At 46.3% G+C, this 23,063-nt stretch overlaps 2 protein-coding genes across 2 annotated transcripts; one reads left to right on the forward strand and one right to left on the reverse strand.

Moving 5' to 3' along the window:
- Window positions 1-398: 398 nt before the first annotated feature.
- On the forward strand, window positions 399-6,363 carry LOC123448046 (signal recognition particle 54 kDa protein, chloroplastic-like). The gene is made up of 15 exons (XM_045124814.1): window positions 399-599; window positions 690-795; window positions 897-964; window positions 1,044-1,145; window positions 1,563-1,715; window positions 1,805-1,882; window positions 2,472-2,597; window positions 2,705-2,807; window positions 3,081-3,181; window positions 4,939-5,076; window positions 5,167-5,310; window positions 5,395-5,470; window positions 5,569-5,654; window positions 5,757-5,885; window positions 5,980-6,363. Exons 1-15 carry the CDS (start codon window positions 438-440, stop codon window positions 6,070-6,072), a joined length of 1,665 nt encoding a protein of 554 aa, XP_044980749.1. The 5' UTR covers window positions 399-437; the 3' UTR covers window positions 6,073-6,363.
- Window positions 6,364-8,456: 2,093 nt separating this feature from the next.
- On the reverse strand, window positions 8,457-22,516 carry LOC123448047 (signal recognition particle 54 kDa protein, chloroplastic-like). The gene is made up of 15 exons (XM_045124815.1): window positions 22,331-22,516; window positions 22,111-22,216; window positions 21,678-21,745; window positions 21,484-21,585; window positions 21,109-21,261; window positions 20,950-21,027; window positions 20,656-20,781; window positions 20,069-20,171; window positions 19,565-19,665; window positions 18,965-19,102; window positions 18,729-18,872; window positions 18,512-18,587; window positions 9,261-9,346; window positions 9,045-9,170; window positions 8,457-8,792 (listed from the first exon to the last, which is right to left on the reverse strand). Exons 1-15 carry the CDS (start codon window positions 22,499-22,501, stop codon window positions 8,706-8,708), a joined length of 1,665 nt encoding a protein of 554 aa, XP_044980750.1. The 5' UTR covers window positions 22,502-22,516; the 3' UTR covers window positions 8,457-8,705.
- Window positions 22,517-23,063: the final 547 nt, after the last annotated feature.

The raw sequence follows: 23,063 nt of genomic DNA on the forward strand, positions 1-23,063 counted from the left end.
AGTCACGCGTTGTAATCGTGTCGTGGTGGACGTCGTCGGTTCCTTTTAGGATGGATTCATCATCGGTCTCACGCCCATTGGCAAGGTTAAGGTTCCTGCCTTCAATAAGGAAGAGTAATGCATGAAAGATGGCGGTGCCTTGAGTCTCATGAGCCGGTGCGTGTCCCATGTATTATTCTACCTCGTCGATAATTGGACTAACACTGTGAGGAGCATAGCCGGCTGTTGGACATGAACACGGTTGAGTTGGACGAGCTTCGTAAAGATTGACGTTACATGTAATAGTATGAATTTAAAATTTTATCTTGTTGTGAAATCAATTATTTAAGGCATAGCCGTCCAATAAACTGAGGCCCACATGCAGCCTCCAAAACTCGCGCATCAAAACGGCCAACTCTCCTCTTATCCTCCCCGGCGGTTCCCTCACTCCCCGGAAAATGGAGGCCACCACTACACTCACGCTCTCCTCGTCCCCTGCCATCGCGGCCCGCCGCTCGCCAGTGAGGGCGACCATCTCCCAATCCCACCTCCGGCATTGCCCCGTCCGCACTTCGCGCCTCCACGTTGCCCAGAGCCTGGCCTCACGTCCCCTCTCCTCGGTCCGCCCCGCTTTCCTGATTGCTCCAACGGAATCATAAAGGGTCGCGTTATTGTTCATTTCCCTAACCTTCTATCTGTTGGGAGTTCAGGGGTGGCGGTGGCGGCGGCGGGGGAGCGGGCTGGTGGTGCGGGCGGAGACGTTCGGGCAGCTCACCACCGGGCTCGAGTCCGCGTGGAACAAGCTGCGTGGCGTCGGTGAGTGACCAAGCGATTTCGGTTACTTCACTAGCTCCCGCACAGCGTACTGCACTGTACACAAAAAAGATTTGATGGTTGCAATGCTCTTGTTTTTTAAGATGTGCTGACGAAGGAAACCATTGTGGAGCCGATGCGGGACATCAGAAGAGCGCTTCTGGAAGCAGATGTAGGTGCAGTTTTGCGTCTCCATTTCCGTCTCTGAATATGAGCACTTCGTGTAATGCTGCTACTTCTGCTTTGTACAGGTCAGTTTGCCGGTCGTCAGACGGTTCGTGTCGTCTGTGAGCGAGAAGGCTTTAGGTTCAGATGTTATCCGAGGAATCCGACCGGAGCAGCAATTAGTCAAGGTATTTTGTGTGTTCGTCTGGCAACTGGCATTATGTTCCCTTTGTCTACAACTAGGAAACGCACACTGGATACTTTGATACAACAACAACAACAACAAAGCCTTTAGTTCCAAACAAGTTGAGGTAGGCTACACTGGATACTTTGATAACTAATAAAAAACTGGAAAAGGTACGTCACAATATGCTGTTAAGGACTTAAATGAACCACGGGTGTTTGATTTCATATATTTGACTTCGCTTCTATCTACAGCTAAATAGCTGCATAATTTCTCAACTGAAAGGTTCTTTCCTCTCCTGAGGGATAATGGAACACACTAGCAAGTAAAAATGCTGTAAAACGCTTGAACATGCTATGCTTCATTGATATGATGAGTCGGTGACAATCTTCTCAAACTAACTTATTAATTGGTTTTGTAGATTGTGCATGATGAACTTGTTCAACTGATGGGTGGAGAGGTATCAGACTTGGTGTTCGCAAAAACTGGCCCAACGGTCATCCTACTGGCAGGTCTGCAAGGTGTTGGGAAGACAACTGTCTGTGCAAAACTTGCATTCTATCTGAAGAAACTGGTGCTTTCCTTGGCCTTTATTTTCGACAATCTTAATAGGTCGTCAATGCACGATAACCTTGAGATACTTATACCAGAGTTAGGTTACAGGGGAAGAGTTGTATGCTGGTCGCTGCAGATGTTTACAGGCCTGCTGCCATTGATCAACTCACTGTACTGGGTGAACAGGTATTTCTTTGATTAACTTACGCCCTGTTTGGAAACACTCAGATTATGATAATCCAGTTTTTATAATTTATACTGTCTTCAAACAGAACAGATTATGTTGTAAATTATAAAAACTAGATGGACAGATTATTAAAAACTCATAATCTACTCTACCCCAGATAAAACCAGATTATGTATTGCTAATGACCCATTATCCTTGTAAAGTTGGAGGTAATTACTAATTTCTGCCACCGTCACCCTCCTTTTTTCTCCTCAACGCGCGCATAGGACAGTCAGGTCATTATGCAATGTAAAAACCTGAATTACAGTTTATATAATCTGGCCTCCAAACGTGTCCACCTAGATTATTTTTAGAAACCTGATTATATAATCTATCTTCATAATTCAGATTATCATAATCTATTGAGGTTCCAAACAGGGCCTTAACTTTTATGTAAGATGTAGTATGTACAGCTGCAACACTTAACTGCTTACCAAATCAGTGTGCGCTGGGGTTGTTTCGAAACTGAAAGGTTAAAGCTACCAAGTTGCATTTGCTTTCTGAATGCAATACTACACTTTGGGCCTGACTAAAAAAGGGCATTCACAGGTGGGTGTGCCAGTTTACTCAGAAGGAACCACAGCAAAACCTGCAGAAATAACCAAGAATGCCATGGAAGAGGCGAAAAGAAATAATATTGATGCGATCGTAGTGGATACTGCTGGCAGACTGCAGGTCAGACTTCTCTGTATTTCCTTCACATTACCAGTTTACTTATCCTAAACTACTGCCTGATATAACTGTCACCATTGGTGGTACCTGATCATCTTTCTGTCATTCAGATTGATAAAACAATGATGGTTGAATTGAAAGAAGTAAAGAAGTCTGTTAATCCTACAGAGATTTTGCTTGTTGTTGATGCCATGACTGGCCAGGAAGCTGCAGGTATCTGTCTGTTTCTTGTTGTTACTATTCCACTGTAATTCATAGACATTTAGGAAAGCTACAGGTCTGAAAGTTGACTATCTGACAAATTCTATAATACTGTTGTTGTTCCTAATGTGTTCATAGAGCGGAAGTTTTGTGCTAATTCTATATAATTTTGGATGCTTTAAAGAGCTTTCCTTTAATAGAGTTGTAACAACTTACATTTTTTCCTCTTTTTTTGTGCAGCATTAGAGTTGTAACAACTTACACTACTTCCTTTATCCTGTGCAGCATTGGTCACAACCTTCAATATTGAAATTGGTATATCCGGTGCTATATTGACTAAATTGGATGGTGATTCCAGGGGTGGAGCAGCACTTAGTGTTAAAGAGGTTATACTTTCCAGAAACTTTTCTCGCCATCATATACACGAATGTTGAGGATCTCCCACATCACGCTTTTATGATAAGTTGATATTTGGAGCGGATTACTGTTTATATGTATTGACCCGAGCTGTGAATTCCTTTCACGAAAAAGGGTTTCCCCCCGCTTTTGTATTACAAAGCAACCAACCAATACAGCCAACCATAGATGCTGGGGCAGAAGCAGCATAGTCACACCCAAAAGAAAAGAAAGAGAAAAAACAAAAAAAGAAGATGCCGACAACGACGGATCGACAAAAACGAAGAAGCTTCGCGACCACTGCGCGCACCGAAGATCTCCCACCAAGCTCCAGGGCTTCGAAGCGCCGGTACCAATCAACACCTCCAAGAAGGACCGCGCCGATGACGACGTTGCTGCTGCCAAGGGTTTCCCCCGGTACGCGACGAGGCGAGAGGAAGGGTAGCCCCCGACGCCCTCCAGGAAGGTCTGACGGCACCCACGGGCGCCACCCCGTCGGTGTCGGCCAGGCCGACAGGGGTTTCCCCCGATCCCAACCTACACCTCGGATGCTTCGGAGCCCGCCACCAAACCAACCACCATCCTGCGCCAAAGCGGTTTTGAAGTCTCCACGCCGTCTCACCACATCACCACGAGATGAGGTCTGCACAATGACGAATTGGAGCCGGGACTAGGGGCAGCAACACCGTCGGCACGCGGGAGGGCACAACCTCCACCGTTCACGACGGTAGCCGGCCGGACACAATAGTAGGAGCATACCAGGCCCGTGGGCCCATAGGCCCGGCCAGGCCCTCCATGCCCATAAAGCTCCCGTCGTCGCGCTGCAGCAGGCACGCCATCGGTGTCGCCGCCCTCCGTCCGAGCTGCTCCTCCTTCTCACCACACCGACGACGACGAAGTCACGACGGGGACCAGCCCGCTAGGACCCAGATGGGGCCCGCAGGGCCCAGATCTGGGCCGTGGGCGTGCTGTCAGCCATCCTGCGCCACCACGCCGCCCCGCTGCCAAGGGCCACGCCACCACCTCGCGTGCTGCCGGCCACCACCGTCGGGTGACCGGGCCGCCGCCTAGCTGAGGAGCACCGCCGCCGCCCCATGCCTTGGGCAGGGGAGCCGCGCGTGCGGGGACTGAAGGTCCCGCCGCCGCCAGCACCACCCGGGCCTGCGACGGGGGCGCCCGCCGGCGGCGGTGGGGAGGGATGGGGGAGGAGGAGGGTCGCGCACCGACCCGGCCACCTCCCGGGGAGGCGGCGCAGGGCCGGATCCGGGAGGGGGGGGGGGGGAGGGGGGAGGGGGTGGCAGGGCGGCCGGCGGTGGGGAGGACCTAGGGGAGCCGGCGGCGGTGGAGGAGAGGGAGGAACCCTAGGAGGAGCGGAGCCTCACGTCCCCGCCTCCCGCCCTGTGAATTCCTTTTGAAATAGACTTACTGGTTTAATGGATTTGCCTGCTCCTTTCACTAATTATCAATCAGTGCATGGCTGGTTCGGCAGTTGGAGATGCTAGATTTTTTACTGGCATAACTTTTGCTCTGTGTGCATTAGTGCACAACTGTATATATCTTCTTAACTTTTATGTTGAGAAATATCTATATTTTATCACCAGACTGCCTCTTTGCAAACATATTTCACTCAATCCGAAAACCTTGGTAATACCTGTGAGGTGCAAGTATTGTGCTAAAATTATCTTTCCATATTTTTCTGCTGGTATATATAACAGCATCTCTACTTATCACTTAATCCTCCATGCAGGTGTCTGGAAAGCCCATCAAGTTTGTAGGGAGAGGAGAGCGAATGGAGGACCTTGAGCTTTTCTATCCCGACCGCATGGCACAACGTGTTTTGGGAATGGGAGATGTCCTTTCATTTGTTGAAAAAGCACAAGAAGTCGTAAGTAGCTTCCTGTAAGACTGCTCTTCTGGTCTTGTCTGAAGCAATATTTTGATGGTTTTTATGGTGTTTAAATGATGCTTCAAATAGGTTCGTCAAGAGGATACCACGGAACTGCAGAAGAAGATCATGAGTGCAAAATTTGACTTCAATGACTTCTTAAAACAGACACAAAATGTTGCCAAAATGGGATCCATGAGCCGTGTAATTGGAATGATTCCAGGCATGAACAAGGTACATGAACCTGAGGGATTGATTCATTACTTCAAATTGATAAAATAAGTGCCAAAACATGACAACACTTCTCAATCTAAATAGGTTACTCCTGCGCAAATTCGGGAAGCCGAGAAAAGACTTGCATTCGTAGAGTCGATGATTAATGCAATGACAGCCGGTACATTCCTCCTGAACTACCGCTGAACATATGAAGATTGTATTAATGGTAATGGTTCCCTTCCCTATGTCACTGCATTTAATCCTTACACTTTGCAGAGGAAAAGGAAAAACCTGAGTTGCTGGCTGAATCACGCGAGAGGAGGATTCGGGTAGCTGAGGAGTCCGAGAAGACAGAACAAGAGGTTCGGTCCTACTGTTATCATCGTATCACAATGTTTCACTTATTCAGCATATTTTCCATTGCCGTCCATCGAGCTAAACAGGCTGCCATTTTCCACTGTTAGGTGAGCCAACTGGTTGCACAGCTCTTCCAAATGCGCGCGCAGATGAAGAAATTGATGGGTATGATGCAAGGGCAAGAAGCAATTGCAGGAATGGGAGATCTCATGGACTCGCTTAACGCGGACGAGAAGGTAAGAAAGATGCCTCTGACAGTGTGAATGAGGTCTCCTCCTGTCAATTTTCTTGCCTGGAAAACTTACAGTTGCCTGGCTTGTTATCGTTCAGGCACCTCCTGGCACCGCACGGAGGAGGAGACGGCGGAGTGAGCCGCCGCGGCAGAGGGAGTTGGATGCAGTGGGTGGCGCCAGTAGGCCTTGAGTTGTGCACTGGAGCTTGATTTTTTACTGGAATAGTTGTGGATTGGCATGTACTCCCTCCGTTCCTAAATGGAGTATAAATCTTTTTAGATATTCCACTAGGGGACTACATACGGAGCAAAATGAATGAATCTACACTCTAATGTATGTCTATATACATCTGTATATAGTTTTTTAGTAAAAACTCTTAAAAGACTTATATTTAGGAACGGAGGGAGTAGATACGGGTCCTGCTGCATGGTGTAATATTTCATGTACATTTTGGTATGCCGAGTTTAAGGTTCATGGGAAATGTGTTTAGTGGAACGAGAACAACAACAACAAAGCAATTAGGGCTGAAAGTCGTAAGATCTCGAAACTTAGGGCCAGTTCTTTTTGAGCTTATTGTCAAAATAAGCCAGAAGCCCCAAAAAACTGGATTTGTATAAGCTAGCTTAACTTTGCAGTGGAAAAAAACTTTGTGTGTGTGTGTGGGGGGGGGGGGGGGGGGGGGTGAAGCAAAGGGGTATAGCCCATTGGCCCTGGTTTTCGCACTTACTACAATGAGTTTGCCATCGAGCCCAACCCCTCGTCCCATCGCAGAAAACCAAATCGAGCCGCTCCCGATTCCCTCCGCTGTTGCTGCTCCAAGTCCTTCCCTCCGTTGTCGCCACCCTTCCCTTCGGCGTCGTTGCTCCCGGTCCTTCCATACGCCGCCGCCGCTCCCGGCCCTTCACAGGAGCTTATTTTCACATGAGCTTATTTAAAGCTTATTTTCACATGAGCTTATTTAGACCATATATAAGGTGGAAAAACAGACATTGAAAAAAACTGGCTAGCTTACTATCTGGAGCTTATTTGAAGCTTATTCTCACATGAGCGAGAGCTCAAAAGAAGTGGCCCTTATACTCACTTTGTATCTAAATACTTGTAGTTGATGAGAAGTAGAGAAAATCTTTAGACCTTCCATGTACCTTGACAAGACCAAACCTATTATAAAATTTCATCGAAAGCACAAAGCATTCCAAACACAATAATAATTATATCGAGGTGGCCGGACCACTGAACAACCGCTGCTAGCAAGCACTATAAAAAGATACATTGAGGTCAACACCGAACAACCACTACTAGAAAACACAATAAAAATTACAGCAAGGTACTCGGACCATCAAACAACCACTATCGTTGCCAGAACGTCGTCAACATTGAACTCTTTAATCGATCTGGAGAGCTTGACACCAGATCTCGCCATTGTGCACATGCGTTACACCGCTCTAAGTAGACGACGGAAATCTATGATGAAGCTCTGTCGACTTACCGTTGAACACAAAGATGTTGACAACACAATGATAGTTGAAGCTAAGAGTTGTGGTGAGCTTTATTTCTTTAATAAAGGGTGTTTTCATTGACTCATAATATGGCATTGCGGATAAAACTATAATTAACAACACCCGGTCTTTGTATAGTTAGGATGCACGAAGGCAACACAAACACACACACGAAAAGGGGAAAGGTCTCACCAGCAAAGAGTTGAGTCATACTAGAACAAAACTATTCTATAAAGAGAAAAAAACAAAACCAAAACGATAAAACAGCAATTAATGATGTGCGTCAACACCATTGACCCAAACTATCTCATAAGCAAATACCTTCAAAAAGGGAATGACACTCATGTGGCGTCCTTCCTAGTAAAACGCGGCGTGTTCGAATGATGATCGCTTTTACACGAGAAAGGGGGACCACCCTCTAAGCCTAAGTATTCCTCAATGACCGATAGCGTACAAGTACCGTGAGGGAAAGGTGAAAAGAACCCCAATCGGGGAGTGCAATAGAGAACCTGAGATCCGATGCGAACAATCAGTCGAAGGAGCGGAGCGCGGGCGCACTCACTCTAACGGCATACCTTTCGCATGATGGGTCAGCGAGGAAATGGGAACAGCGGCTTAAGCCATTAGGTGTAGGCGCTTTCCAGAGGTGGAAGATTTACGTTCTTCCTATTTGATCCGAAACCGATCGATCTAGCCATGAGCAGGTTGAAGAGAGCTCTAACAGGCCTTGGAGGACCGAACCACCCCCTGAAGATGAAGTCTGAGCAAACCACAGGTAGGACACACCTAGGGTTTTCCGAGTACTGGAAAGCAGGTTCCCAATTCCATGCATGCTATTGTTGTCTAATTAATTTCTGTTTGCAAAAACCAGAACATGATTCGTACTCTAATACTCTATCCATTATCCCACGACAATGCACGGGGTATTGTCTAGTTACAAATCGTTTGGACAATTGGACTACACAATAAAGCAACGACGACAATACAGATGTAACAGTGGACCTTCCGGTTAGCTATTCTGTTCTCGATGATAAGCTTTTGGAATAGCAGAAATGAAAATTGCTAAACCATCAAGAGGGAAGGTAAAGGCGCAAGCCGTGCATTTTCTGAAGATCACAGAAATACTCACTCCCGGTTCATTGGAACTTACACAGCAAATATACATCTGGTAAACAGAGCAAGGCATATGTTGTCACTACTCCCTCCGTCCACTGTCAAAAACGTCTTACATTATGGGACAGAGGCTGTACTTGCTAGCTGCAGCTAGAGATCTCAAATATGTCCGTACTGGGTTTAACTGGCAGTGTCCCCCATGGCCAGCCACATCTCACCGGCGGTAACCACGCATCGAGTCCAGGTCCCGCTGCCTCAGGTTGCCGTACTTCCTCCTGCGCTTTCCAGTACCCACGGCAGCCTGAATGATCACAGTTGCGCAAAGTATTAAAACTCATATACTCTCTCTGTTCCTAAATATAAGTCTTTTAAGAGATTTCACTAGAGGTCTACATACGGAGTAAAATAAGTGAATCTATAGTCTAAAGTATGTCTATATACATCCGTATGTAGTTTACTAGTGAAACCTCTACAAAGACTTATATTTAGGAACGGAGGGAGTACAAGACACAATAACGACATATGTAATAACAGACGCGGGTAGTGCCTTGACCTGTTCTTCGGATTTGATGGACTCCGCGAGAGTTTCCATGTCGGGTGTATCTTTTCCTTGCATGCCAGCCATCATCTTCTGCATCCGAGTGCGCATTTGGAAAAGCTGTGATACTAGTTGGCTTACCTGATAGCAAAGGGAGTGTTCAGTTCAGCTCCATGAGGTTCGGACGTTTATATGCTACTAGATCAAATGGCGGCGAGGTGACAACTGAACCTGCTGTTCTGTCTTTCCAGAGTCCTTAGCCACTCTTCTCCTCCTCTCGCGCGACTCAGCAAGTAACTCTGGTCTTTCCCTCTCATCTGAACATGGTCAGGATAATTAGTGCTGGGCAAAGGTTTGTGACAACAATCCGTCGAAATCATGCTCCAAAAAAAAATTAGGACCCGCACATCTTTTGATAGGTGAACTTGACACGCATAACTAACATTGTCCCAGCTATGGCAACTGCAAAATATATATTTAGACAGTGGCCCCTCGATTCTCACCTCACCAAGTTATAAGCTGTTAGGAAAGCAACTTATCTTTATTGAAGGCCCAAGGGACATATATATATTACACATGACTTGAGGTGCAAGGAAAGTAAACATAGACTAATAAGTACTCCTAGACTAATACTAATACTTCCTAACACCCCCCCTCAAATGCAAAGAGTATGCAATAGCATTGCATTTGAAAAGTGTAATACTAAAAAAAATGATAATCCAAATCCACGTCTTGAGAGTGTCGTTGTAGCATGAAGAGTCTTCAAAACTTGTCGAGTCACCGAAGGAGATAACGAAGAGATGGCACATCAGAGGTAGACACCGCATCACTTGAAGATACAAGATAAGTATCAAGAGAAGATGGGTTGTCAAAAGAAGATGCCACATCAGAGGAAGACACCGAAGAGATGCCACATCAGAGGAAGACACCGCATCACTTGAAGATACAACATAAGTATCAAGAGAAGATGGGTTGTCAAAAGAAGATGACACATCAAGAAAATAAAGCATTGTGCAGAAATTCATAGTCCACGACAACCGTCGGTGTAAGAAGCTCGGCGAATAAGGCACGATGGACTTAGATCGACAATGCAAAAGAAGTCTAGAAAATCCTATAGAAAACAACAAGGGCAAATAGGCCACAAAAGTTGTATAGAAAGGATCAGGACCGGAGAAAGGCTGACGGACAATGGTATGGTGGATTCGCATGGCATGAGAAATATAATATCAACGAATTTGGTGAACGCAGCGGAAAACAAAAAAAGAAAAACTAGAAAGCACATAGTAGACTATAGAACGGCAAGTGACAGGAGCATCACATAGCAGCAGCAAGCAGCATCACGTAGCAACAGGAAGCAGCTAGTAGCAGCATACAACCATGCGTTGTAGCTGCAGAACGCAAGCACTGGGCAGAGGTAGCAGCAGAAATACATGCTGGAAGAAGGCAGCACAGGCGTAAGGCAGCAGCGCTTTGGTGGAACGACGAGAAGCAGCCACGGGCATTACCCGTGTCCATCCAGATCAATCTTGTTCGGCTGGAGCAGCAGCCTTCATGCACAGCCGAGCGCTGGCCTGAGCGGAGAGCAAGGAGGCTGACAAGATGGCTCGGTGTCGCTCGATCTGGAGCAGCACCGGACCCGATGAGGGGCCGCCTCGATCTGGAGCAGCACCGGATCTGCGTCCGCGTCTGGGGCCGCCTCGATCTGGGCGGACTGGGGCGGCGACAAGATCCAAGGCGTGAGGCGGCGCGACCGGATCTGATGAGGGGGCGGCGGCGGCTGGATCCGAGGCAGGAGACCGGCGCGACCTGCGGCGGCGGGTCCTGGACCAGCGACGGGAGACGAGGCAGCGCGAGACGGCGAGGCAGGGAGGAGCCGACGCGGCCTGGGTGAGGGAGCACGACGGGGAGGACTGCGACGGGAGAGCAGCCAGATCCGACCACGCAAGAAAAGCAGCGGCGACGCGCGAGATTGGATCGGGAGGGCGAGTTGTGGCGCCTGAAAAAAATAACCTAAGCTCTAATACCATGTTAGGAAAGCAACTTATCTTTATTGAAGGCCCAAGGGGCATATATATATTACACATGACTTGAGGTGCAAGGAAAGTAAACATAGACTAATAAGGACTCCTAGACTAATACTAATACTTCCTAACATAAGCCACATGAATGATTCCCTCATCAGACTAGTTTTTTTTTGTTTTTTTTCAAACGCATAAAATTTCATGAAAAAATAAAAGAAGGAAAACCATGTTTGATTTCCAAAGCAGGACAATTTCAAACTACAGCAACTTAAGATAGTACGTGTGGACATCAGAAAGCCAACCAAACAAATATAGTTGATTGCCAATGAGCTTCAGTCTCACATCATTTCATATTTTGTAACAAAGTATGAACTACCGGCAAACTACTGAATCCACAGATCAATATTAATGAGAATTGATCCCAACCTGTTATTAAATGCTTAGACATTTTTTTGTGAAAAGGATGCTCACAGAAATGGAGTAAGCATCTTGATCAACAAGAGCCTCAAGTATGGAGTGGTAGGCGTCAAGAGATGTGGGGGCGGATTATCCTAGTCAAGCCGGTAGTTGGGGACTTAGGGCATGTACAACGCGTCGCCCTAGACCTAGTGCTCCATCGTCCAGCTAGGTTCGGATGCCAGCATGGTGCTAAAGTGGGTGCCTCGCAGGTGTGAGAGCCTCTTTTGCAAGAGACGGGTTCCTGGATGTGGTCCAGTGAGAAAAATGAGAGGGATTAGTCTGGTGGGGAGGAAAGGTAGAAGAGAGAGAAGTGGGTTTTGCACAAAGACAATGTTGAGGCGGGGCCCGCTAGGGTGCAGCCCCTGTTGGCCAGAAGAATTCAGATGCGATGGTTTCATTACTTTTTGTATTGTTGGAGAGCTGAGGCACTAGGGAGGTGATGCTTCCATGAATCATGTCCTTAGTTCTCAATGTTATCAGCGCATATGCCCCACAAGTAGGCCACAATGAGAACACCAAGAGGGAGTTCTGGGAAGGCCTGGAGGACATGTTTAGAAGTGTACCGATTGGTGAGAGGCTCTTCATAGGATGAGATCCCAATGGCCACGTGGGCACATCTAACACAGGTTTTGAAGGGGTGCATGGGAGCTTTGGCTATGACACCATGAATCAAGAAGGAGAAGATGCCTTAAGCTTTGCTCTAGCCTACGACATGATCGTAGTTAACACACTCTTTAAGAAGAGAGAATCATATCTAGTGAATTTTAGTAGTGGTCAACACTAGCTAGATTGATTTCATCCTCTCAAGAAGAGAAGACAGGTGTGCATGCCTAGACTGCAAGGTGATACCTGGAGAGAGTGTTGTCCCTCGGCATAAACTTGTGGTTGCTGACTTCCACTTTCGGATTCGTGTCCAGCGGGACAAGCGTGCCAAAGTCGCTAGAACGAAGTGGTGGAAGCTCAAGGGGGAGGTAGCCCAGGCGTTCAAGGAGACGGCCATTAAGGAGGGCCCTCGGGAGGAAGGAGGTGATGCAGACAACATGTGGATGAAGATGGTCACTTGTATTCGTAAGGTGGCCTTAGAGGAGACTGGAGTATCCAAGTGAAGTAAAAGCGAAGCTAAAGATACCTGGTGGTGGAATGACAATGTACAGAAGGCAATTAAGGAGAAGAAACATTGTTTCAGACGACTATACCTAGATAGGAGTGCGAACAACATAAAGAAGTACAAGATGGCAAAGAAGGCCGCAAAGCGAGCTTTGAGAGAAGCAAGGGGTCAGGCGTATGAGGACCTCTACCAACGGTTAGACACAAAGGAAGGCGAAAGGGACATCTATAAGATGGCCAAGATCCGAGAGAGGAAGACAAGGGAAGTTGACCAAATCGAATGCATGAAGGACGGATCAGATCAACTCCTGGTGAAGAACGAGGAGATCAAGCATAGATGGCGAGAGTACTTTGACAAGATATTCAATGGGGAGAGTGAGAGCTCTACCATTGAACTGGACGACTCCTTTGATGATACTAGCAGGCATTTTGTGCGGCGAATCCAAGAGTCGGACGTCAAGGAGACTTTAAAAAGAATGAAAGGAGGCAAGGCGATGGGCCCTGATTTTATCCCCAATGAGGTGTGGAGAGGCCTAGGGGACATACCAATAGTATGACTAACCAAGCTTTTCAACCTCATTCTTCGGGCAAACAAGATGCCACAAGAATGGAGACAAAGTATATTAGTATCAATCTTCAAGAACAAGGGGGATGTTCAGAGTTGCACTAATTATTATGGAATTAAGCTGATGAGTCATACAATGAAGCTATGGGAGTCAATGAGCACCGCTTAAGAATGACAAGCGTGACCAAAAATCAATTTGGTTTCATGCCTGGGAGGTCAACCATGGAAGCCATTTTCTTGGTACGACAACTTATAGGGAGATACAGGGAGCAAAAGAAGGACCTGCATATGGTGGTGTTCATTGACTTGGAGAAGGCCTATGATAAGATACCGCAGAATGTCATGTGGTGGGCCTTGGAGAAACACAAAGTCCCAGGAAAGTACATTACCCTCATCAAGGACATGTACGATAATGTTGTGACATGTGTTCAAACAAGTGATGGTGACACTAATAGGACTGCACCAGGGGTCAGCTTTGAGCCCTTATCTTTTTGCCTTGGTGACGGCTGAGGTCACAAGGGATATACAAGGAGATATCCCATGGTGTATGCTCTTTGCGGACGATGTGGTGCTAGTCAATAATAGTCTAACGGGCAACGACGGGAAGTTAGAGCTATGGAGACAAACCTTGGAATCGAAAGGTTTTAGACTTAGTAGAACTAAAACTGAGTATAGGAGGTGTGGTTTCAGTTCTACTAGGCACGAGGAGGAGGATAGCCTTGACGGGCATGTGGTGACTCAGAAGGGCACCTTTCGATATGTGGGGTCAATACTGCAGAAGGATGGGGATATCGATTTAGATGTGAACCATCGAATTAAAGCCGGATGGATGAAGTGGCACCTGTTAGGAAAGCAACTTGTATTCCCATGAGGCCATAGGCCGGTATATATACATGTACAGGTGATGGACTATATGCAGGAAACCCCTTATATATTGGGATAAATACAAAAGGGTACATGACTTATATTATAACTCTAACACCCCCCCCCCCCTCAATCATGGTGGATGAACAACACTGAGTTTGGATAGATAAAAGCCATGTTGTGCTCTAGTCTGAGCCTTCGTCAGGAAATCCGTCAACTGTAACTCGGAAGGCACATACTGAAGAGCAACAACCTGATCCTGCACAGCAGCGCGCACATAGAAAGCATCGACACCAATATGCTTGGTGAGCTCATGCTTCACAGGATCGCGCGCAATGCTAATAGCACTTGTACTGTCAGATAAGAGTAGAGTCGGTGTAGTGACAGAAACACCAAAATCCTGAAGTAACCACCGTAACCAAGTCACCTCTGCCGTCAAAAGAGCCATCGCTCGCAACTCAGCCTCTGCACTCGAACGGGAAACTGCAATTTGTTTCTTCGTCTTCCAGGCAATGAGAGAACCACCAAGAAAAACACAGTAAGCAGAAAGTGAACGGCGATCTGAAGGATCACTAGCCCACGTAGCATCCGAATAGGCCTGAAGCTGTAAAGAACTGGAGCGAGGAAAGAATAGACGGTGAGAGATCGTACCCCGAAGATATCGGAGAACACGGAGATGACTATAGTGAACCGATGTGGGAGCAGAGACGAACTGACTCAGAATATGAACCGGATAAGAGATATTCGGGCGAGTGACAGCTAGATAAACAAGACTGCCAACAAGATGACGATAACGCGTCGGGTCAGGCAGGGGATCGCCATCAGTAGCAGAGAGGTGAACATTGAGCTCCATAGGAGTCTCAACAATGCGCTCATCAGTAAGAGCAGCACGAGCAAGAAGATCCTGGATGTACTTTTCCTGGGATATAAAGAAGCCATCAGAGGTAGAAGAGACTTCAATCCCAAGAAAGTAGCGAAGAGGTCCAAGATCAGACATAAGGAACTGCTCACTAAGGCGGGCCTTGACAAAGGCAATATACTCGGGGTCATCCCCAGTGATGACCATGTCATCAACATAGAGAAGAAGAAGAGTCCGACCATGAGGAGAAAGGTGAATAAACAATGCTAGATCATGAACACTGGGTGAAAAACCAGCGGCAGTCACCACAGAGGCAAAACGCTCAAACCAGGCGCATGGGGCTTGCTTAAGGCCGTAGAGAGAGCGACGAAGACGACATACCATGCCGTCAGGAACAGAATACCCAGGTGGTGGCTGCATGTACACCTCCTCACGCAGCTCACCATTAAGAAAAGCATTCTTAACATCAAGCTGAGAGATAGACTAGTGGTGTGTAGAGGCCACGGCAAGAAGTGTACGAACAGTGGTCATATGAGCCACAGGAGCAAAAGTCTCGTCATAATCACGACCATGCTCCTGCTGAAAACCACGAGCCACAAGACGAGCTTTGTGACGCTCAAGAGAACCATCGAAGCGAGTCTTAACCTTATAGACCCACTTACAAGTGATGGGACGGACTCCGGGAGGAAGGGAAACAAGATCCCAAGTACCAGTGCGTTCAAGAGCATCAATCTCCTCTACCATCGCAAACTGTCATTCAGGATGAACAACAGCCTGATGATAAGTAGTCGGCTCAAGAACGGCAGCACCAGCGGTGGAAAATCCAAAGCGATCAACAGGCGGACGAGGACGAGAACGCAAGCCATAAGTAGGCTGAGACGAGGATGACGAGACATCCACAGAGGCATCCACAGAACGTGAACGACGAGTGTAACACTGAGGAAAAGATGGAACAATGGAAGGAGGAATCGCCAAGATAGAATCGGGGAGTGGCGATGAAGAAGTCACCGGAGATGAAGGTGTAGAATCTGGTGACATGCTAGATGAGGAGACCGTGGAAGATGGTGGCGACAAATCGACTGGAGGTGGAGAAGTAGAGGGAGCGGAACGAAGAGGCAAAGGCTCGACGGGTGTGATAGGTGTGTCAGGAAAAGTGAGGAAAGAGATATCCTCCACTGAAAAAGTCGAGGAAGATGGGCGTGGGTAGAAAGGACGAGACTCATCAAAAGTCACATCCCGAGAGATACGCATCCGACGACCGATAGGATCCCAACAACGATAGCCCTTATGCTCATCACTATAGCCTAAGAAGACACACTCAACAGACTGAGCGGTCAGTTTGGTGCGTTCGCGAGGGGCAAGAAGAACATAGCAAACACAACCAAACAGGCGAAGCATCGAATAATCGAGAGAACGATCAAAAAGACGCTCAAAAGGAACACCACCCTGTAGAGCAGTAGAAGGTTGTAGATTGATGAGATAGGTGGAGGTGGAGACGGCCTCAGCCCAGAAATGAGGCGGGAGAGAGGCAGCAATCATCATCGCACGAGCCGTCTCAAGAAGGTGACGATGCTTGCGCTCAGCCACACCATTCTGAGCATGAGCACCAGGACAAGAGAACTGAGCAAGTGTACCCTGCTCAGCAAGAAATCCATGCAACATCTTGGAGATATACTCTCCAGCAGAGTCAGCACGGAACACACGAATAGGCCTAGAGAACTGAGTGTGAACCATGGCAGCAAAACGCTTATAGATAGATAATACCTCACTACGAGAAGACATAAAATAGATCCACGTGTATCGAGAGAAATCATCTATAAAGATAATGTAGTAGCGATGGCCTCCCTTCGAGGAAAAGGGAGCTGGACCCCAAACATCGGAGTGAACAAGGTCAAAAGGACGCTGAGACACAGTCTCGCTATGAGGATAAGGTAACTGAACCTGTTTACCAAGCCGGCAGCCTTGACAGTCTAAAGACACACCACCGGAGACGGATCCAAGAAGACCATGTCGAACTAAGGATGAGAGACGAGAGCCACATAAATGACCCAGACGATGATGCCACTCTTGAAAAGAGCTGGTAGACAAGGCAACAGAGGAGAGACTGGCTGCGGTGGCAACGGATGGAAGGTGATTTTTTTTAACGCCTGCGGGTAAGCCCGATCCGATCTGGAGGGCAGAATCGAGCAGTTGGGCGACGGGATCCGATCTGGAAGGCGAGCAGGAACAGGAGCAGCTCGTCAGCAGGATTCGTCCTGGAAGTCGTTGATGCAGTAGATCAAGCGGGTCGGCCTCGTCACTGGAAGCCGGCGGTGCAGTCGATCTTGAGCGGGGCCTGGCGCGTCGATCTCACGGGAACGAGCGAGCCTGCAGCGCTTCGATCGTTTTCTTCGATCTGGAGCGGACGGGACTGGAGCGGGGCCTGGCGCGTCGATCTCACGGGACTGGAGCGGGGCCTGCAACGCGTCGATCTCACGGGAACGAACGAGGCCTGCAACGCGTCGATCTCACGGGAACGAGCAGGGCCTGCAGCGCTTCCACGGGAACCAGCAGCAGTTGGAGACGGCTTCGATCTGCAGCGGAACGGGAAGGAGAAGGAGATCGAGGATGACTTCGATCGGGAGAAGGAGGCAGGCGCTGGAACGAGGTGACGAGGAGGAGCCGCTGCCTGACGGGAACGAGCCAGGAGAACGGTGGCGTGGAGCGGATCAACAGCACGAGTTGCGGCGTGCAAAAGTTAACCTAGCTCTAATACCATGTTAGGAAAGCAACTTGTATTCCCATGAGGCCATAGGCCGGTATATATACATGTACAGGTGATGGACTATATGCAGGAAACCCCTTATATATTGGGATAAATACAAAAGGGTACATGACTTATATTATAACTCTAACAGCACCAAGCTTCTTGCATTCTCTGTGACAAGGGAGTGCCACAAAAGCTAAAAGGCAAGTTCTATAGGACGGCGGTTCGACCCACAATATTTTATGGCACTAAGTGTTGGCCAACTAAAAGGCAACATGTGCGGCAGTTAGGTGTGGCGGAGATGCACATGTTGAGATGGATGTGTGGCCACACAAGGAAGGACCGAGCCCGTAATGATGATATACAAGATAGAGTTGCGGTAGCGCCGATTGAAGAGAAACTTATCCAACATCGTCTGAGATGATTTGGGCATATTCACCGCAGGTCTCCAGAAGCCCCAGTGCATAGTGGACGGCTAAAGCATGTTGATGATGTCAAAGGAGGCCAAGTAGACCGAACGTGACATGGGAGGAATCCGTAAAGAGAGATCTGAACAATTAGACAGGGGTGCGTGGAAGCTTACTATCCTTGTTCCAAAACCATGAATTGGTCGCGAGATCTTATGGGTTTCACCTCTACCCTACCCCAACTTGTTTGGGACTAAAGGCTTTGCTTGTTTGTTTGTTTCTTTGTTTTGAGGATTAGCCCCGGCCTCTGCATCAAGCGATGCACACAGCCAATTAAAGGCTTACACATAATATGTAAGAAAATACAACGCACTTTCCCTAATATTGCAAGTGTTTGGAAAGAACATGGAAGACCATATCTTAATGATGTGAACTCAGTGTAGATTATACATACCAGCAGTCATCACATTGATCATTGACTCCATAAACTTAACGTTTTTCTCAGCTTCACGGATTTGTGCTGGAGTAACCTACTCAAAACGCGGCAAGAGTTGTGGTCTTAATAAGTAATAACATAAAATTTATATCTTGAACATAAGGGGCAAAAAGTCAATTCAAAAGACTAGTTCCAACGAAATATAATAAATTAGCTACAGAATTCATATTCGCACCTTGTTCATGCCTGGAATCATGCCAATTATACGACTGAACGAACCCATTTGCGCGATAGCTTTTGTTTGCTTCAAGAAATCATTGAAGTTAAACTTTGCGCTCATAATCTTCTTCTGTAATTCCTCAGCATCTTCTTGATTCATCTACTTGCAGCAGTATGTTACACCATATAAATATGAAATTATTGTTTAATGAAAGACACAAGGAAAATGGCATTTCACAGGAAGATACTTACCACTTGTTGTGCTTGCTCAACAAATGAAAGTACATCTCCCATTCCCAAGATACGCTGCGCCATACGATCTGGATAGAAAGGCTCAAGATCCTCAACACGTTCTCCTCGGCCTATGAATTTGATGGGCTTTCCAGACACCTGCAGAGTTCTTCATTGTCATATTTTTCATATGCATACTAACAAAAGGAACAAAGACAGAAAACTTGCTAATGTAGCCATAACACACATAAACACTGAACACTTACTATTTAACCTTACTCAGTCGTGTACTTATCTGCTATACTGTACAAAATTAACAATGAAAAACCTATACAGGAGGAAAAGGTAAACCACAGAGAATAAGTAAAATGAACATATGCAACCCCTCCATGATGTACATTATTTTCATTGAAATTATGGGTATATCTAAACTTGTGCCATAATACCTTTTTGCCAGTTATTGAGAATTGAGAAGTCTAGAAAGGTAAATAAAACCAAAATGTATGGACACAGTAATTATAGTGCCTTCTATGCATTACTAGAAATCAGTAGTTCGTTTAGACAGAAACAAAGAATCTGTATGGTCACACAAAATGGACAAAGTTTTGCAGGTTGAGAGACCTCTTTGATACTTAGTGCTGCCCCACCTCTGGAGTCACCATCCAGTTTTGTCAGTATAGCACCAGTTATACCAATTTCAACATTGAAGGCGCCGACCAATGCTGATAAAAAATCAGCAAGGGTAAGTAACAGTGCGACTCTAGCAGATGGCGAAGAGTTTAAACAGATGAAGAGCTTCAGAATGACAAGTCCTGCTACTACAGGGAGCGTGCTCCTGCTCCTTCGAAAAGATCACAATAAATTGTAAGGAAAACTGAAGGAAGACAGTTGGACCAAACATGGTCCTAATATACATGTAGATGAAACATGACTAATATAGGACCCCCAAATCCAAATACACGGCATGTATACATTAATATGTGCTGCAATAGTCAAAGTTGAAAATGCAAATTTCTTTTTCTGCATGCCAAGCAGTGCATTAGGTAAGTTACTTACACCCGACCAAGTATAAAATGATGAGTCTAGAGCCCTAGACTACTCATAGAACAACAAGCAAAAACAAACCTGCAGCTTCTTGGCCAGTCATAGCATCAACCACAAGAAGAACTTCTGTAGGCTTCACTGCCTTCTTTACTTCTTTCAACTCATTCATCATAGCTTTATCGACCTAATGATAGAAAGATTAGCTGGTATCGGTTGTGCTGGGTAAACAAAGTTGAAGTAACAGAAAGACACACTAGCTGGGCAAAAATTCTGCCATTTAAGGCTAAAGAAAGTACCTATAAAAAAGTAGCATATCTCATTTTTCACACCAACTCATCTCATAACAGATTATTACATCTAAGTTTAAATATACTATACCAGAATGAACATTTTTAGTTGGAAGCACTACGTTGAGTTTAGAACAAACATATACATGTAATCCAAAATAAACATCTTAAAAATATTTTGACCTTGTACAGACTTATAAATTACTAGTAAGAACTAGTGCAGTTTGATCATATATCTAAAATACCATACTTCGGCATGATTATGATCTGGTGCCCAAGATCTGTGTATGAAATTAAGTGAGCTGGTTAAAACTGGTACAGGGCTATTTTAGAACCATGACTGTAGCAAACCGAGGAACATAATTAGATGATAAGAGTTACCTGCAATCTTCCAGCAGTATCCACTATAACTACATCGGTCTTCTTGCTCTTTGCTTCTTTCAAACCGTTCTTGGCAATCTCTGAAGGTTTTGCTTCCGTTCCTTCTGAGTAAACTGGTACACCAACCTATCAACATTCAAAAGTAACTGTAGTTTTAATTTCAAAATTTGAAAAAAATAGACATGCATTACTGATAGCTCTAGAGTCGTTTGAATCGAAGGTAGACACAGGTATTAGCAAGAAAACGTTTCCAACTCAATACGGAGGTGAAAAGATCAATTTCAGTACGTGTACCTTTTTACCCAGAATAGTGAGTTGGTCAATAGCAGCAGGCCTGTAAACATCTGCAGCAACCAGCATACAACTCTTCCCCTGTAACCTGAGTCTGGTTTATAAGCACTGATGGCCTGGGCTCTTAGGAAAATGCTTAAAGAAGAAAGCTCAGGAATGCACCATCTTTTTCAGATAGAAGGCAAGCTTAGCACAGACGGTAGTTTTCCCAACACCTTGCAGACCTGCCAATAGGATAACCGTTGGGCCAGTTTTTGCAAATACTAAATCTGACACCTCTCCACCCATCAGTTGTACAAGTTCATCATTCACAACCTACATCATTTAACTCTTGTTAGTCCTCTAGAGCTAGAAGTACATATAGTATTATATTGGAAGACCACATTCAGTTAGCCCAAGCTAATCAATGAATTCCTCAATTAAGGTCACTTGTGTGCACAATAATATGCACCCGTCAATAATGGCTATGCAAAGTATACATAGAAAATTTGACGCATGTAATCTATAATTCTCCAGGATCCTCAGATTTGAGTATACCTTCACCAACTGCTGCTCAGGTTGGACACCCCGGATCACATCAGTGCCTACAGCCTTTTCAGTAACGGACTCGATAAAACTTCTTGCTACTGGCACACTTACCTGCAAAGTAGGTTCTGCATTAGATTGTGAAGACAAAAAAGTAGAAATATAGATCCACAAGAAAGCCATGTACTGAAAGAGATGAGACATACATCTGCCTCCAAAAGTGCTCTTCTAATATCCCGCATCGGTTCAGCGATATTCTCCTTTGTCAGTCGATCTTAAACCACAAAAGGCATTTCCCTCATTATTTACAATCATGATTTATAACAAAGCTACAGAGGGTGCAGTCAGCGTTGCTGATCAAGCATGAAAAACTCATACTGCATTGAATCGTTTGGACAAAACGATCCACACATTACAAAGTTGTAAGCAAAAAAAGTTATCACTTCATAGATAGCCAATCTAGAACTTCACAGTTTCATATAAGAATCTGTGAACCTGATACACGATTCGACACACCACACATATTTTTGGGAGGAAAACTGAATGTGACTCTGTTCAACACATTGCAACTAGAGCATTACGTATGACAAAAACAAAATCCACACACGAGGCGAGAAGCAAGCGAAGAAGCGAACGCACCGACGCCTCGCAGCTTGTTCCACGCAGACTCCAGCCCGGTGGTGAGCTGCCCGAACATCTCCGCCCTCACAACCATCCCGCTTCCCCTCCTCCTTCTCCTGCATCCCTGAGGGCGCCCCAAACCGTAACAAGGTAAGAAAAACATCCGGTTAAAAGGAGACAAGGTCGAGATCGTTCTCAGAGGGAAGAAGCTAGGAAGTTGCAGATGCTCAGAGCGAACCGGGAATGGGGAAGAGAGGGCGCGGAAGGCAGCGGGACCTTGGGCCCCGCGGAGGCGGAAGGAGAGATCGGGCACGCGGCGGAGGTGAAGGGAGGCCGCGGCGGGCCTGGCCGGCAAGCGGCGGGCGCCGGTGGGAGACGAAGAGAGCGTGAGTGTGGCAGTGGCCTCCATTGGAGAGGGGGAGCGTTCTGCGGAGGCGAGGCGAGCCAAGCAACGAGGAGGATAAGAGGGAGTTCTCAGCCATCTCGAATGTATTGATTGTAGATGATTTTGATGACATGACATAATAATAATAAAAAAAGAATGAAATCGTATGAACTTGAAGCAACGGTTCACGCACAAGCTACGAGGCAAGCATGGTTATTTCTTTAATATTTAATAAACTCACTTAGTTATTCTACATACGATTATCATACATTCCATTAAAGAGCTTGTATGATGTACTGTTGATTGTTGACGTGAACACTTATACCAACGATTGAATATACGGACTGTTGGAGATGCTCTAACTGAGCCGTTCTGGACGCCGCGGTGTTAGAGAACAAATGCTGACATGAAACGGCTCGTATCAAGTCGAGGACTATAGATCCATTTTTATTTCTATTTTGAGGGGCATAGATTCACGGGTCCTTCTCGTTGGCGGGTGGATATTATTTGAATCGCGATAACGTCCATATTTGTGACCGGAGCAACATTCATCCACACATTTATAACACATAGATTGCGCCATGTC

This window comes from Hordeum vulgare, chromosome 4H, assembly GCF_904849725.1.
Source record: "Hordeum vulgare subsp. vulgare chromosome 4H, MorexV3_pseudomolecules_assembly, whole genome shotgun sequence".
In the NCBI taxonomy this organism is placed as follows: domain Eukaryota; kingdom Viridiplantae; phylum Streptophyta; class Magnoliopsida; order Poales; family Poaceae; genus Hordeum; species Hordeum vulgare.

What these genes read in the sequence shown, in the direction of transcription:
- LOC123448046 (XM_045124814.1), top strand. Translation starts at nt 438, where the DNA reads ATGGAGGCCACCACTACACTCACGCTCTCCTCGTCCCCTGCCATCGCG. An exon ending in GAACAAGCTGCGTGGCGTCG is followed by an intron (nt 796 to 896) that starts GTGAGTGACCAA and finishes TTGTTTTTTAAG; the next exon opens with ATGTGCTGACGAAGGAAACC. An exon ending in GATTAATGCAATGACAGCCG is followed by an intron (nt 5,471 to 5,568) that starts GTACATTCCTCC and finishes TACACTTTGCAG; the next exon opens with AGGAAAAGGAAAAACCTGAG.
- LOC123448047 (XM_045124815.1), bottom strand. Translation starts at nt 22,501, where the DNA reads ATGGAGGCCACTGCCACACTCACGCTCTCTTCGTCTCCCACCGGCGCC. An exon ending in CTGAGCAGCAGTTGGTGAAG is followed by an intron (nt 21,262 to 21,483) that starts GTATACTCAAAT and finishes TAAATGATGTAG; the next exon opens with GTTGTGAATGATGAACTTGT. An exon ending in GACTGGCCAAGAAGCTGCAG is followed by an intron (nt 19,666 to 20,068) that starts GTTTGTTTTTGC and finishes ATTTTTTATCAG; the next exon opens with CATTGGTCGGCGCCTTCAAT.